Raw genomic sequence first — 16,057 nt, forward strand, 5'->3', positions numbered from 1 at the left:
ATAGATAGATATATTAAAGAGGCCTGCCCTACATTTAGCAGTGCATATGAATTTAATTTAATTTGCAATGCTGGTTATCAATCCTTGAGTGCAATTTTCTAAAATAGTCCTCCCGCCCAAACCAGGTGAGACCTCGGCCTGGGCCTGCAAGCACTAACTGCAGAATGAGTGCCCGGAAAGCGGTCTATGACCCATTTCATTCCAGGACTGCATTCACAGAGGAAAGCTGCTCATGTTATCAATTTGGGAATCATTAGCCATTAAATCATTCATTTAGCTAAATAAGTAATGATCACTTTTCTTCAGCTAGTTTTCATAAAAACCTTTTCTTCAACTTTATTAAAAAATCTGAAAAGTCAGATCATGCTGGGAAGTGTAATTTACATTATAACCTACTTCTGAACCCAAGTCAAGAATCACATTTTTAAGATTTTTAATTTGGGTCATTTATCCTCTAGACTCTTCAATTGTGCTGAGTTTCTGACAAATATTTGGTAATCTCAAACAGTCAAAGACATCTGTTTCAGACATTAGAATTATTGATAACAACGTATTTAGGAACAAATGGAAAGGTGTCTTTGGTAAACTTGAATATATTATTTTTAATTCTTTTAAAAATATCTCTATGTGGAAAGATATGCCACCACACAGAAAATTCTGAAGATGAAATCCATATCTCTATGCCATGAAGCAAATACGAGTTATTAACACACAAGAGGAGAAAGAAATATTTATTGGTTACTTTGTACCGTTCACTATAAGAATCACTTTGCATAATTAGCAGCTTAAAATAGGAACTCTATCATACGTATCCTTTTAAGTCCTCAATATTATAAGTAGCTGAAGAATAGAAGGTAATAAATGTCTTAAATAAATGAATGATGATGTCAGGTTAAGCCATTCAGGATTACTGAAAAGTGTGGCACCGTTTTTCCTAACTCATTCATTCGGATTTATTTACCGTCCTCCTAATCTGAGGCGCGTACCTTCTGTCGTGGGGAACACCTCCTCCCCTTCGGTTTTCGTCTCGGCCAGCTTGCCAGTTCGCAGCAGCACTTCCGCAAAGCTCTCCACGGGGACGTGCTGGTAGGTGCCGTAGGTGACCTGGGACTGGACAAAGGAAGAATGCCATGGGGTAGGGGGTCCTTTTCTATGAAGACATTCTTAGAAAACACAATTGCAAGATTTTATATCTGCTGGTGACTGGAAGGATGTCTTCTCACTTACTAATGCATATTTTGTGTAAAATTATTTTAATCTCATAATATGTTGTTATGTACAAAAAACAAATCACAGAAAACCAGTGAATAACATGATTAAGAAGGAAGCCACAGAAGTTAATTCTCAGGAAAATGTCGATTTTTGTTTATACTGAGATGCCCACAGCAGGGCGACCGGCACAGCGATGTGCTTAGGCGTGCTGTCCTTACCTCTGCGACAAAGGGATTGGAGAGGACAGACTCATAGAAAGGGTGGCAGCCTTGTCTTTCTAGACCTTCATTGGCTATAGTTCCGCTTCGATATGCGTCACCAAATTCTTGCCCCTAAATAGAACAAAGTGAAAAAACGGTAGATAAAATGAAAGAGAGCTGGGGTGCGGGGAATGGAGGCAGAGAGGCAGGCAGGTAGGGAAGGAGGGAGGGAAAGAGGGAGGGAGGGAAAGAGGGAGGAAGGGAGGGACGAAAGAGAGCTGGGGTGCGGGGAATGGAGGCAGAGAAGCAGGCAGGTAGGGAAGGAGGGAGGGAAAGAGGGAGGAAGGGAGGGAGGGAGGGGTGAGGATTTCAGGAGTAGCAATCAAAGTGCTTTGTGTGATCTAAAGAGAGTGTGTCAGCGCGACACAGACGACAGCAGAGCTGGAGGAATAATCACCAACTCGGGGGGCCCTGCAGCGCCTCCAATTGTCCTGGTCACTCTGACATCAGTCAGTCAGGAACACGGAAGCGACTGATATTACACATATAGCAAGCTTTCCACACTCGTCGGAATAAGCTTCCTAAAACATCATTTCGTACGTGTTGCTCCCCGGCTCAGAAAACCTTTAGTAGCCTTGAACAATGCAAACAGCCAACAGTGTCAAGTCTAAACTATGTAGGATAACATTTAAGTGAGTAAATGTTAGCTGACATGAAAGGCTAGCTCTTCGCTCCACCCACACTGGCCTGCTGAACGTACCCCACCTCCACGCTTTCTCCCATTCTAGGCTCCTGTCCATGCTGTCCGCCCACTGAGAGCCCCCTCCCGTCCCGGGCCCCTTCCAGTCTCCATCTCCTCCTCAACCCCCAGCCACAGCGCCCTTCCGCCTGGCCATCAGCATTCCTCATTAGCAAGCACTTCAGCTTCTCTCCTCCCGGTAATTACACTTCTGTTTTGCTTTCGTCAAATCGACTGTACAGCTCCTCCCTGGAAGGGCAAGGAAAGGCATCGCCCGCCCTCCTGTGTGCTGAGCACCTACTCTACGCCAAGCACAGCCGAGGGACGCAGTGACGCCGCCCACTGCAATGATGGTAACACTTACAAGGGGCACATAACAAAAACTAGACAGCGGGCACGACGCTAACACTTTACCTAAGACATACACCCTGGAAAGGTCCAACAGGTGAGAGAGCGCAGCAACCGGAATCATAACCCAGTGTGATACCTGCAACAATGAGAGCGCTAGAGACTCACACCGAAGTCAGGCACACAGCCTTAGTCCACGGTATGTACCTTCACGTACCCACTGTCCGGGCTATCATCCTGCATTCTCCTCTTCCCTGCGCACCCCACATCCAGACCCTCAGCAGGTCCACTCCCCCTACCCCCCAGCCAGCCACTTCCTGCCTCCTCCCTGGTGACCCTGGCTCCAGCCAGCACCACGCCCCACTGGAGCACCGCAACAGAGGTCCGTCTCTCCACTGTTCCTGACTCTCCCGCCAGCTGCCGACACGGCCGTCACAGGGTCTTACTGAAAGTCCAGCTGGATCACACCTGCGCTGCCTGAATCCTCCCGCAGCTTCCCATCGCACTCAGAACAAAAAGCACTGAATGAATCCTCCCGCAGCTTCCCATCGCACTCAGAACAAAACCTGTGGGCCCAGCCGTGGTCTTCATCACAGCCCGCTCGAGGCCTCCCTGCCCTCTCTGATCTCAGCCATTGTCTTTCCCGCAGTCCACCCTGCTCATCCGACACTGGCCTCCTTTCTTTTCTACAAAGATGTCCAGCACCTTCCCTCGCAGAGGGCTTTGTACTCCTCCTGTTCTCCGGAGACACCTGACTTCCCTTCGAAGTCAGAACTCCACTCCCCAATATCACTCACTGTCCTGCACACACCTTGCTGGTCCTCACCGCACTCCTTACCCCGCCATTGCACTATCACACAAATATTTGGTCTGTTGCTTTATTTGTTGCGTTCTATAGGTTCCTCAGGGGACGGGAATTAGACCAAGTGCTTCCCCACCCCCAGGGACCAGCACAGTTACTGATACACAGAACGTATTTGCAAGTACTCCATGGAGGACACTGCATTCTATAAAGTAAATCACTCATCGCCCATCTGACCAGAGGCCCCGATTTCCTAAGAGATTATCTGAACAATCTGGAGAAGATAGGACTGTAGTGACGGCGGAAGCCACGAGAGCAGGGTGCACGAGTGGGCAGAGCCCGCGCGGTGGGTTTAGAAAGTAGCTGTGCTTGCCTGAAGGGGCCGGAGGTACGTTAAGGACTTCCTCCACCACTGCCCGTCGCTGACGGCCTGCAGCACCGCCCTGGTGGTGGTCGTGGTGTTGGAAAGGACTTTCATGGTGGTGGCCGTGGTCCAGTGGAGCAGGTCCGCTGAGCTGCCTCCGGGAGCGCCGGCTGCATCCTGTGATGGAGAAGGAGCCGAGAGGAGCGTTGTCATGAGAACAGAGAGTGATGAGGTGGCTCCTTAGAATGATAGGGCATGAAGACAGATAAATTGGAAAATCCATCTCTGCTATAACACAATCACGTGAAAGCAAGCACTACTGGCCTAATGTTCTTCACTCACCAAAGAAAACAAAAGGAAACAACTTCATAGTGCATTCATCAGATAATCCCTTCCAGAAACACTGAGGAGGTACAAATGGGTTCTTGATTTCTTACCAATGGAATATCCCACCAAGGAGATACCCTCATGCTTGTTTCTTTGACAAGACATTTTAACGTGTTTACTATTTAGATTAATAAATTGTTCACTCAAACAATGCTAAGTCTTATAATACCACTGCAGAGTAGGTGTTAGAATACCATCGGGCACAAACACAAGCTACGGGTCAGACAAGCTGTGCTGCCCACAGGCCGCCAGCCTTCAGCGTCTCCTCTTCCTGACCAGGTCTGGCCAGCAATGGGCTCCTTGTGCTTTGCAGGGTTTTGGTACCTGGGGGTTCCCTCTCCAGAGGCTAATGGAGTGAACACCTGCCCATGCCTTCGCTGGCCGGCTGAGTTTCCTCTCTTGTGCAATGTCTGCTCTTGTATTTTGCCCATGCTTCTGTGGTCGGTCTTTCTTATTCATCATAACGTTTATTTTTATATTCTGGGTACACATCTCATTAGATATATGAATTGTGAATATTTTCTGCTACTCTGCTAATGTCTGCTCCTGTATTTTGCCCATGCTTCTGTGGTTGGTCTTTCTTATTCATTCATAACGTTTATTTTTATATTCTGGGTACACATCTCGTTAGATATATGAATTGTGAATATTTTCTGCTACTCTGCAGATTATCTTTTCATTGTCTTAATGGTGTCTTTGATTAATAGAAGTTCTTAAATTCTAAATTCATCCAATTTATCAGTTTTGTCACTTTATGATTAGCATTTTTGTATCATATTTAAGAAATCTTTGCTACTCCAAGGTCACAAAGATGTTTTTCTATATTTTCCCTGATGGAATAGTTTTGCTGTAAATCCTGGTGAGACAGCATACCACCCCATCCTCTGCGCTCAGAGCACTGCAGGCACCCTTTAAGACACTACCATAATATGTTGATAGTGAAAGTGTTTTTTGTTTGTCTGTTTGCCTTCCTGACTAGACAACAGCTTTTCAAGGGCAGGGACAATGGTTGTTCATTACCATTGCTCTGAGTGTGTGAACATCCTGATGCGTCCTCTGCATCTGTGGACATGTAAGAAGTCTGGGGTCATTGCTCTACCTAAATGTTTGAAGACACATTTTCTAAAGCCTAACATGTTAATGTTTGCGGTAGCTGAGTGTTATTCAAATAAGATTTCATGTCACACTTTCCATTCCTGCTCATCTTCAGAATCTCCTTAATTGAGAAGGCGTGCCGAATGATTTGAATGTCATCAACTAACCCAAGAGTAGAACTAAACATATAAACACGGTAAGAAATGGGGCACTTAAACACTTCATGCACTGGAAAATCAAATCTATCGAAAAATGTCAAATAATGCAGGCTATAAAACAACTACTCTATTTCACCAAATGAACCTAAACTTTATGCACAATGGCTAACTCAAGAGAGGAAATTTAACTTTAAACAATAAAGAATTTAAATTTAATAAATAAATATCAAATAAAATAAAGAAAGGCAACTTAAAACATATGAAACGTAAAAGTTTGCTCTGGAAGATAAGCGAAATCCTCACACGCAGGAATGTCTGTGATAAAAGGATTTCTGTGAGAGATCCCCTAATGAGAACTGCCAAAGAGAAAGTGGAATAAAAAGCTCATTTGGACCACAGAGGAGATTTAATTTGGGGGCAATCCACCACGATTATAGTGTAACCAAAGGCATTAATGAGGAAAATAGTTCTCTTTCAACTTCGTGTAATGAAGAAAGAAAAAAGAGGTTAGGCAAAATCCTGAAATGATTACTGCTGCACATTTTATTCGTAGCTGCATGCTGCTAATTAATTTAGAGTGTACAGCAGCAGAAATAGACTAATCCCCAAAACCAAATCAACAACTCCCAGCATAAAATTTAACATGAAATCTCATTATGTCAAGTGTGCCTCAGAGCTCGAAGGTTGACTGACTAAGACTAATAATATTTTCCAAACCTACCAGACACACCTTTACCAAACGGGCACGGGCTCGCAAGAGCAAGCTGGTTCCACATGCCACGCGTGGCTCACAGAAGGGACTCTTGTTGACCAATGACCAAAGTGAATAATCTTAGAAATTATCTGTAAGAGTTGCTCTCTCTGGTGTCTGGTACCATAAGGGTTAATTTCTGAGCAACCTGTTTGCCTACCATAACTGAGCTGGAGGTACACAGCCAGGAAGTTGGGATGACCGAGCTCAAACTGAGATCAACCACTATCCCTCTCCTCCAACATATCTTTAAATAATCCACCTGCACCTGACACTGAGAGCGAATTTCATCCTGAACTCAAATATTAAGAATGCAACCTTGGTTACCGGCGATGCCACTGTCAGAAGTATCTGTCAGAAGAAGCATCTGTCAGGAAAAATACCCCATGGAGTAAATCACTCCAAAGTGACTGCTTCAATTCTTCTGCTAACTCACAGGCCAGGCTCTATTTTAGAAGTGCTCCCTTTGGGAGTCACGAACCCCTATACATTTCTAATAAAACCTATAAGTTCTTTCCCCAGAAAACTGAATGCCCATGCATATGCACACATATGAACACACAGAGTCACAAATACACTCTCACCAAAATTGTCTCACTATTTTAGGGGCTTTAGAGATCAAAACCTTCTTGGATCGCTTAGCATTCTTGGCTGGACCCAGATTAAGAGACCTGCAGTTAGAAAAAATAGAGGTATATGAAGTATATTTTTATTTTCTTTTTCTATGCCCAATTTTTAAATCACTACTGCTAAAGGTATCTGAGGCAGGACAGTGAGAAGCTAAGGAAATCCCCTGGCAAGCAGGATGGGGAAACCGAGACGGCGCATGCAGCTCTGTGACTTTCTTCCTAAGAGGCAAGGCAGCTCTCGGAGCAGCCGCTCGAATCCTCCTTGAGGGCAGTTTCACTTTGCTTGCTAAATAAACTTCCTTTGGCACTAGAGTTCTTGGCTCTGAATTCTTTCTTTGCCAAACTCAAGAACCGAGAGCCAACAAAGCTGCTCACATCTGGTGCCATGACTCACTGCTTTATCGCCCTTCTCGGTTTGGACATTTCTTATGTCAGCACTGATTGGGGTAGTGCGGCAAGGTTCCAGGAAGCCCACCAGGACCACTTCCGTGCGAGGTACCAGCAGAAGCCACGTGTGCCTCACCAGCTCCTTGCTTTTGCATCGAACTTTGGTGAAGATGGGTAAGTTTTTGGTGGAATTCCAGACCTCCCTGTTTTAAGGTAAGAGGCCCTGACTTTATCTGAGCTGTTTAAAGAAAAGAATTCCTGAGGTGGTACTGAAGGTTAGGGTTGAGATAAGCCCGGCTAAAGGTAAGACTTGATACACTCAGGACAGGAGAAAAGATTGGTGGATGGATTTAACTTTGGGTTTTCAATTGGATTTGCTCTCGAAGAGTCTGAACAAAACCTTTTGCTGGCTAAATGAGATCCTGAACTTGTTCAGCTCCAAAGATAAGGGGCATTTACTCCCTTCAAGCTCAAACGTTGGGTATTCTTAGGTGACGAAGTACGTATGTGGAGGTGTGAGGAGGTAGCCCTCGCGACAAGCAGGAGCCCCATAGGAAATTCCAGCACAACTGTAATCAAATAACTGACTCGTCTGGGGACACGCACATAAAGGCTGGTCACCTAGCCCCCCGGGTCCTCACGGTTGCATTAGACAGCAGGGAGAGAAACGAAGTCACATAAGAGGGTTCAAGCAACTCAGGAAGTGACAGCCCCTTGAAGCTCAACCGTAAGCAGCACTCTTCAAACCACTACTCAATATAAATCTGCAGATCTCACGGTAAAACCAAAATTACCATGGGAAATGTGCCTCCAAGGCCAACAACTCCCAGTCCACAGCCCCATTAATACTCCTGCAGATAGAAAATTACTAGTAATAGGACGCCTTTACTTGCACTTACTTAGAGAAATTGGAAGATTTAACTAAAAGTGCTATCAACAAGATGGCCAAAATGGAGCTCTTTGTTTCCCTCCATGGAGCAGCTGCCCTCTCCCCGCGAGGGCTAAATGACCGGGGCTGCTGGGAACACAGGCAGGGCAGCGGGTCAACAGCCGGAAAAATGAAGGCAGTTACAGGACAGGTTTCCCACCGAGGCGACCGAGGCACAAGGCACTCATCTTACAGCAAGACATGAAGGGGACCTCCGGAGGCCGGCTCAGGCCAGGGGTCATCAAGTGAGGGACGCCCTGCTTGGGGACAAGGGCCACGGTCATTCCGCATGGGAAGTGCAGGGCGCCTGTCTGACTGGGGTACATCCAACGTCAGAGTGCCCGGCCTCTGTGACTGTGGGTAAGGCTGCCCTCCGCACGGGATGAGCACTCCACCCCCTGGGTGGCTCTGCGACTTGCAGAGATGCCTCTAACCTTCGGCTTGTTACGTATCTGTCTGTTGCAGTTGGGAAACCAGTCCACGGTGCCTCGGGATACCATCTTTGAAGTGTGTAGTTGGCAACTGGGAGAAATTTAACCCTAAGTCCCTCAAGAAAAAGAGGCTTATCTTGTTTTCCAACACAGCCTGGTCCCAATATAAACGGTGACAGAGAGGTTTAGCCATCAATGGCACCAGTCATTTTAATACTATCTTACAACCAGACATATTCTGCTGTTCCCGAGGAACATGGACAAAGGCCCACATACCCACGCCTTTATGGTCCTCAGGGATGACCTAAGCTATGTACCACCTGCAAACTAAACCCCTCTGTGACTGCTACACTACGCTCACAGCCCCGCCTTAGAAACCCTCCTCCACTACAAAGTCTGAAAGAATGAGAATGCACCCAGATGGAAAGAAACATTCCCAAAACAGGTGGATGGATCGTCAGTCCTTTGCCAACATTTAGGTGGCAACCCAATTCTGAGGTATTAAAAACAACTGTCCTGTTTCACCAAAGAAGTCCTTCCGGGGCCAGAGGTGTGGCTTCATAAACAATTCAAATCCCTCCCATTCCTTTTACCTACCCAAAGTTTAATTCCTCTCGAAGGGCTTACAGATAAAGGGCTTATACTAGCAGATATTGACTTGCAGGTAAGTCCTTCTAGAGGAGCTTGCCCTGGACCTTTGAGATGTAAATACCTGGTCTTCTTCCAGGACTCTTATCTGGGCCATCTTTTAAAATACAGGTTTCTGGGACATCACAGCTAACATATCCACAAAACAAGTTGACTGAACATATATTTCTGGCATGTGTACAATGTTTGAGACCCAGTGCCAGGCAACAGGGTTACCATGACAATTAAGACATGTTCCCTGCTCTCAAGAAACTCACAGCACATTGGGAAACAAAGGCAACCCCTTATTTCACCAATGAACTGAGAACTTATCAAACTGGGCCCCATTCAAACGCTCCTCCCTGTGTAATGACAGAATTTATCCCCACCCATTACATCCACATCTTACCTTCCTCATTTATTTTACGCATGGATTCTTCAGCAAATATTTATGACATCAAACATAACAGTGACAGACACTGTTCTACATGCTGAAAACCAAGCAGTGAAAAACACATGGTTCCTGCCACAAAGAGCTCACACTGCCCGAGAAGACAGGCAGAAAATAACCAGAAAGCGTGTCCGAGAAGTGCATCAGATAAATGATAGAGTCCGCGAGAAGTGAAAGTGGCCTGGAGCTGGAGGGGGCAGGGGAGCTCTCCGGGAGGAGCTATTTGAGCAGAGACCTGGAGGAAGCGAGAGGACAAGCCACAGGTTATCTGGGAGGACATTCCAGGTAGAGCACAGGCAGGAGGGGTTGGGAAGGGTTACAGAAAGGCAAGAAGGCCAAGAGGACTGGCGTCTTTGTGGAGCAAGTATTGTTGATGAAATTACTTGTATATTTTAAAAAAGCAGAAAGACCATAGTTATCACAAATCTCCATGTACTTCTTATCAAAAGTTAACAAATGTGAGGATTCTATCACAGATGTTTCACATCTTTTTTTTTTACTTTTAAGAAATAAAATATGCCAGATAATGTTACTTACCTGAACCCCTGCCTCCCCTTAAATGGGTTGTTAAAATAAAAGCCTGTACTATGGTTGTAATTAAAGAAAACATTACGAATTACAGTCAAGATGGAACAATGAGTTCATGTCTCAATATGCTCAGGGTGCTCCAAAATACTGAATAATAGAAAAAGAGTCAGAAGATGCTCAAAGCCAACGGAATTCAACATTTTGAGAGTCAGAAATCAGAGGTGCCAGTGGCTGCCAGGTGCCCCTTTCAGGGAATTATGAATCAAAAGGACCCCCTGTGAAGGGAGACCGAGGGCAGGCACTGCCTGGGGCTATGCATTTACATTATGAAGCTGTGGCCTTGGGAGGCAGAGAACAAAGCCAGGGCCTAAGGAACTGCCCAAATCCCTCACTGGCTCCCAGTCCGTATTTCCCACACCCTCAACACTGCGGCGGGAGGAGTCCCATCTGAAAGCCACCACAGCACAGGGCTCTGCAGGAAAGCACCATGAGATTAGAGGGAGGGAAACCACAAAAGTATGAATCCGTACATAGGTCTGCGAAGATAAAAATTAACTGAATGAGATGACCCAAAATGAGCCTTCAAACCAAAATTCTAACACACACACACACACACACACACACACGAAAAGACAGTAAAGCAGTAATAGTATCAAAAACCCACTCCAGACTAAATTATTTCATTTAAAGCTTCAAAATATTAATTTGTGTCTTTGTGCATACTATATATGAGATTCAACATCCTTTAAGAAGGAACAAGCTATCATGAAACATAAAAGAAAGCAAAACAGGTAAGACCCTGTTGAGTCAATTTTTGTGTAGGGCATGAGGTCCAGTTCTAAACACGTTTGGGCATGTGGACATTCTTTAAGCCTGTACTTATTTCATATAAAAAGTGGTTTCTTACTGTTACTGACCTGTCAATAACATGAAAGAGAAAGCTATAAGACTCTTAGAAGAACGCACAGGAGTGAATCTTCACACCATGAGCTGGGCACAGCTTCCTTACGAGCGAGAGGTGAAAGCAAATACTGATTGAGGGCAGGGCAGCAACTTAAAATCTTGTACTTCACACGTCACCATTAAGAAAGGAAAACGTCAAGGCAAACACTGAGAAATACATTTTCAACTCATACTAGTACATCTAATAAAGGACTTGTATCCAGAATTAAAAGCAAAAAACCTCTTACAGCTTAGTCATAAGGACACACAAATAACCCAGTTGTAAAATGGGTAAAATATGTATGGCCATTTCACCAAAGAAGGCATAGGATTGCCAAGAAGCACATGAAAAGATGCTCATTGCCATTATTTCAAAAATGCATGCTGGCCCTAGCCAGTTGGGCTCAGTGGATAGAGTGTCAGCCTGTGGACTCAACGGTCCAAGGTTCCATTCCGGTCAAGGACACATGCCCGGGTAGTGGGCTCGATCCCCAGTAGGAGGTGTGCAGGAGGCAGCCAGTCAATGATTCTCTCTCATCGATGTTTCTCTCTCTCTCTCTCTCTCTCTCTCTCTCTCTCTCCCCCTCTCCCTCTCCCTCTCCCTTCCTCTCTGAAATCAATAACAATACTTTTTTAAATGCATGCTGTGTGCCAAAATAAGAATGAGCTACCACACACATCCGTAAGAATGACTTTCATCAAACAGCCCGTCCACAGCAAGTGCTGATGAGGAAGGATGTGGAGAAACTGGGACCTTGATGGTTCCTGGTGGGAAAGTGAAATGCTGCAGCCGGAAAACAATGGGCAGTTTCTACAAATCTCTACCACACCCCGCAGCACCTCTGCTCCCAGGTACCTAGACATCAAAACCTATTTCCAAAGACAGTACAGTCACATTCACAGCAACATTACTCATGAGAGCTCAAAAGTGGAAACAATCCAAATATCTACCAACTGGTGAGTGGAACAGGAAAGGATTGCCCATGGTATTAAAATACAACGTCCACTGTGCTCCTTTATTTAAATGGTATTTCTAATCTATCCTTTCATAAATTCAAAATAGCTCTTTGCTTAGAGTCCAGGCCCGGCTCTAAACATTAATTTGTCCAGTTGTATCAATCTGTAGCTACTTAAAATATTCAGAACAAGTTTTCCCACAGTGAAAATGATTTTTTAATGGGCACCTTGTATATTATCCATTTCCAGCTCTAATTAGATTCATCTGGGGAAAACACCATTGGCTAAGTAACATAAGGAACACTAGCTAAACAAATGTTAATATAGTCTAAGTGGTAGAATACTGTTACATCTAAAAAACATAATAACCAACGTTAATAAGAAACTGGAAAACTGTAATTTTGGTGGTTTTTCCCAATGCATTTTGTTCTATTTATAAACAAATATCTTGTTCACAGGGACAACAGGCAATATCTTCACCCTTGTAGGCCACAGTGGTACTAATGCAAATGCTACTTACTGCACAGCAATTACATCTTTACTTTGCTGGGATGTATAAATAAAAATCATGATTTCCACAACTCAGTAATGAAAGTCTTGAGCATTAAGCAGATTACACATCCAGTCAGCTCTCATTTACGAGTTGTAATTTAATGTGGTTATTATATCTCTTAATGTGTAACCGCGGCATCGCAGAGCTGGGCACTGTATTTTAATCTAATAATAGCAGCTGTAATATTCTGAAATGTGCTTCATGAATCAAAGCCATAATGTGCTCGCTGAGGGTTTGGATTAGCACTTCACGAGATCTAGATGTATCACAGCTGCGGGAAGAGGACAAAGGAAGACAGGACGGCTTTGAAGGAGCTAAAAAAAAAGGTGGGAGAGACAATCGTTTTGAAAGAATCCCTTTTCCTTGCTAAGCAGAAGATGTAAAGGACTGCGGGTCTCCTGCATTTACAAAGAGAGTCTAATGGAGAAACACGCACCCATTTGCGGTAACACAGCGTGTCCTACTCCAAAGAAACCACCACGGGGTCAGGCCAACACTTTCTCATTCATCGTAGAAGCAGAAAATAGGAAACCCACACGTCTCAGAGGCTTTTGATGGGTTTATAAAGAAGGATGGAGATTCAGAATGAGCTTCGGAGCTGAACTCAGCAGACACACTTTGCAGTTGTGCACTGAACAGAGAAATGGTTCGCCTCTTACAATGGCTAAAACCTAACAGGATCCCAGGCACCGCACCACATGCAGATGAGTTAAACAGGAAATTCCTTTTAGTTTTTAGGCCGAAGTGTACTTTCTAATTCACTTTACTACAGACTAATGCTCTGCAGGGGGAGTCTCCCCACAGAGCTTTACCAAACGTTTTCTGGGCATTCACCACATGACCAGCACTCCATGGAGAGAATCCAGAGAAAACTGACACACTTCCAGTTACCAGACAATGCCATACAGACCACTCCACGCTGACACAGTGATGGGGCAAAGAGAACTTTTCAAAGTAGATGATACTTTAGATGGGTGACCAGAGCCAAGACAGGAGAGCAGTACAGGCAGAGAGGAAACTCGAACACCAAAGGTGTGATGGCACCTACTCGGAGAACGGTGGTACAGTCACTGTGACTGGAACACAGCACGGGTCCAGAAGGCAGGAGAGGAGAGGAGACTGAAGAGACAGACAAAATGTGGGATATGCTGGACCAATAGGAAAGGATTCTACTCAAAAGATGAAAAATGTGGAATAAAGAATATGTCACTAAAAGGAGTCTTCCACTAGCCCTCGAAAGATGGGAAAATGTGCCAACTCCTAAACACACATCATTTCATAACCATCAGCCAATGTAAGAACTGCTCTGATTCCCATGAAGGAAACACAAGTGCATTCACATCCAGTGCGGAAAACCCAACAGAAACCAATCAGTAAAACTCTAAGTCAAAACGTGCCAAATGACAAAAAGTATCCACACCGGCCCAGGCACCAGGGAAATGCTGTGGCTTCCATCCAGAGGAGTGCACACGCGTACACAAGAAAAGTCCGCTGTCTGCGGTGCTGACGGCAGAACACAAAACTCCATCTCGAGGCTGATCTTCCCCAACTAGGGTGTCTAGTCTGGTAGCCAGTGGCCTCGTGTGGCTATTTAAATTTAACGTGATTAAAATCAAATAAAACATCACATTGATTCCTTAGTTGCATTAGTCACATTTCAAGTACTCAGGAGCTACCTGCGACTAGTGGTACCTGCTGGACAGTGTAGACAACACATTCCCCTCACTGAGCAAGTTCCGTGGGTCAGAGTTGTCCTGGAGCCACCATCACAGGGAGATGGGGAGAAAACTCCTTAAGAGCAAAAGTCCCATTATAGGTAACTCTGAGGCCTCAACTCACTTAGTACTGAACTGGGGACACACGTGTACATTCGATGTGTTTGTGAGATTTAATATAAAAGAATTATGGAAACAAGGTAGTTATACTTATTCCACTCTGAGAAAAAGCTTAACCATCAAGAACTGAAGCTTTGTGTCAGACTTTTAGAAGTACCTATACACTATATAGCATACAACTGGAGATGAGTTGGCAAAACGAATACAGCCAATTGTCTTCCAAAATAGTTAATGGAAAAATGAATGACATTTTACACTTTGAAAGTGAAGCTTATTAATTAAAGGAATCCTGTGGAAAACCAATATGTAAAAAGGATTATCATCTGTTATCTCATTAGAATATCAGAAACTTCGACCTAAAGAAATGCCAGTTTGAGGTTGCTAGAACAGTAATGGAAAGCTAAATTCCATGCAGCAAACACTGACTGATAGAAAAGAGGTGTCAGTGGGTATATACTCCTCCTTAATTGGTTCATACAAATTTTATTCCTGAGGATCTCAATGAGGAAAAGGGAAAAGGGGGGAAAAGCCAATAAAAAAATGGGCAAAAGTATCGAACAGGTACCTCTCAAAACAGGATCTCTCCTAAGATAACTCCACCTCATTAGTAATGAGAAAAATGCAAATCAAAATCACAAGATGTCAGCAGACACTCAAGAGAATAGGCTAAGTTTTAAAAACCAGCCACCCAGGGAGGTGGACTGCAGTCAATGGCACTCTCAAACGCTGCGGTCAGGGTGCCATGGGCGAGACCCTGTGGGAAGCCACTGGCGAGTGTCCACAGAGGCTGAGCATGCGCACAGCTGGCAGCACACACCTCCAGGCCAGGTGGGTGGATGCAGGAAGAAAGGAAGAAAGGTATGCTTGTGCACACCAGAGACACACACACAGTGATGCTGCAGCATCGTTCTTAGAAGCTAAAATTGAAACCAATGTCAATCAGCATCAGACGGAGAAACTGCCACATGTGCACATGCATTAATTCCTATACAGCAGTAACAAGAAATCACACACTGCATGTAACGGCATGGGTGACTCTCGCAAACGCAACAGTATAAAAACGGGTCCAATTAAACTATTATTTTGGGAGGGGTGTGAAAGGTATTAAAATTATTTAAAACAAAAACAAAAAACACACAAAGATCTGGGATCGATGAGTCAGGGCAGCGGGGCTCTCTGGGAGGAAAGAGACAGCCTGGAGACTGAACAGAGAGAGGAGGGGGCTGTGGAAGGCTGGTCACGTGGGGCGGTTTTACTGCATGGTGGTTTCACTGCGTGGAGATCTCATGGATGCTTTCCTTGTGATAATTTCTTGACCTGCACATTTTTATATTGTGTCTTTTTTCTATGTGAATGTTATACAGGGTAGGGCAAAAGTAGGTTCACAGTTGTCTGTATGGAAAATATTATAATAATTAATAAATAATAATACAAGAATAAACTGTGTTTTGTGTACTTACAACTATAAACCTACTTGTGCCCCACCCTATATTTCACACACAAAAATGTTTAAAAGAAAAACAGTCCCTAAAGACATAAAAAAAAAGAAACACGAAAGAACTTTTACCATTTGCAACAACATGGATGAAACTGGAGAGCATTATGCTAAGCGAAATAAGCCAGTCAGAGAAAGATATGATCTCACTCATATGTGGGATATAATGAACAACATAAACTGATGAACAAAAATAGATCCAGAGACAAAGAAACACTGAACAGACCATCCAACCTCA

The 16,057-nt window shown here is 44.4% G+C and overlaps 1 protein-coding gene across 1 annotated transcript in view; it reads right to left on the bottom strand.

Moving 5' to 3' along the window:
- The window catches only part of NBAS (neuroblastoma amplified sequence), a 201,287-nt gene that overhangs the window by 62,783 nt on the left and 122,447 nt on the right, over window positions 1–16,057 (bottom strand). The window contains exons 36-38 of the mRNA XM_014531591.1: window positions 3,675–3,842; window positions 1,431–1,544; window positions 987–1,110 (exon numbers count right to left, since the gene is read on the bottom strand). Coding sequence (XP_014387077.1) covers window positions 987–1,110; window positions 1,431–1,544; window positions 3,675–3,842 — 406 coding nt within the window. The remainder of the gene's footprint in view (window positions 1–986; window positions 1,111–1,430; window positions 1,545–3,674; window positions 3,843–16,057) is intronic.

This window comes from Myotis brandtii, unplaced genomic scaffold (genome assembly GCF_000412655.1).
Source record: "Myotis brandtii unplaced genomic scaffold, ASM41265v1 scaffold813, whole genome shotgun sequence".
Taxonomy (NCBI): domain Eukaryota; kingdom Metazoa; phylum Chordata; class Mammalia; order Chiroptera; family Vespertilionidae; genus Myotis; species Myotis brandtii.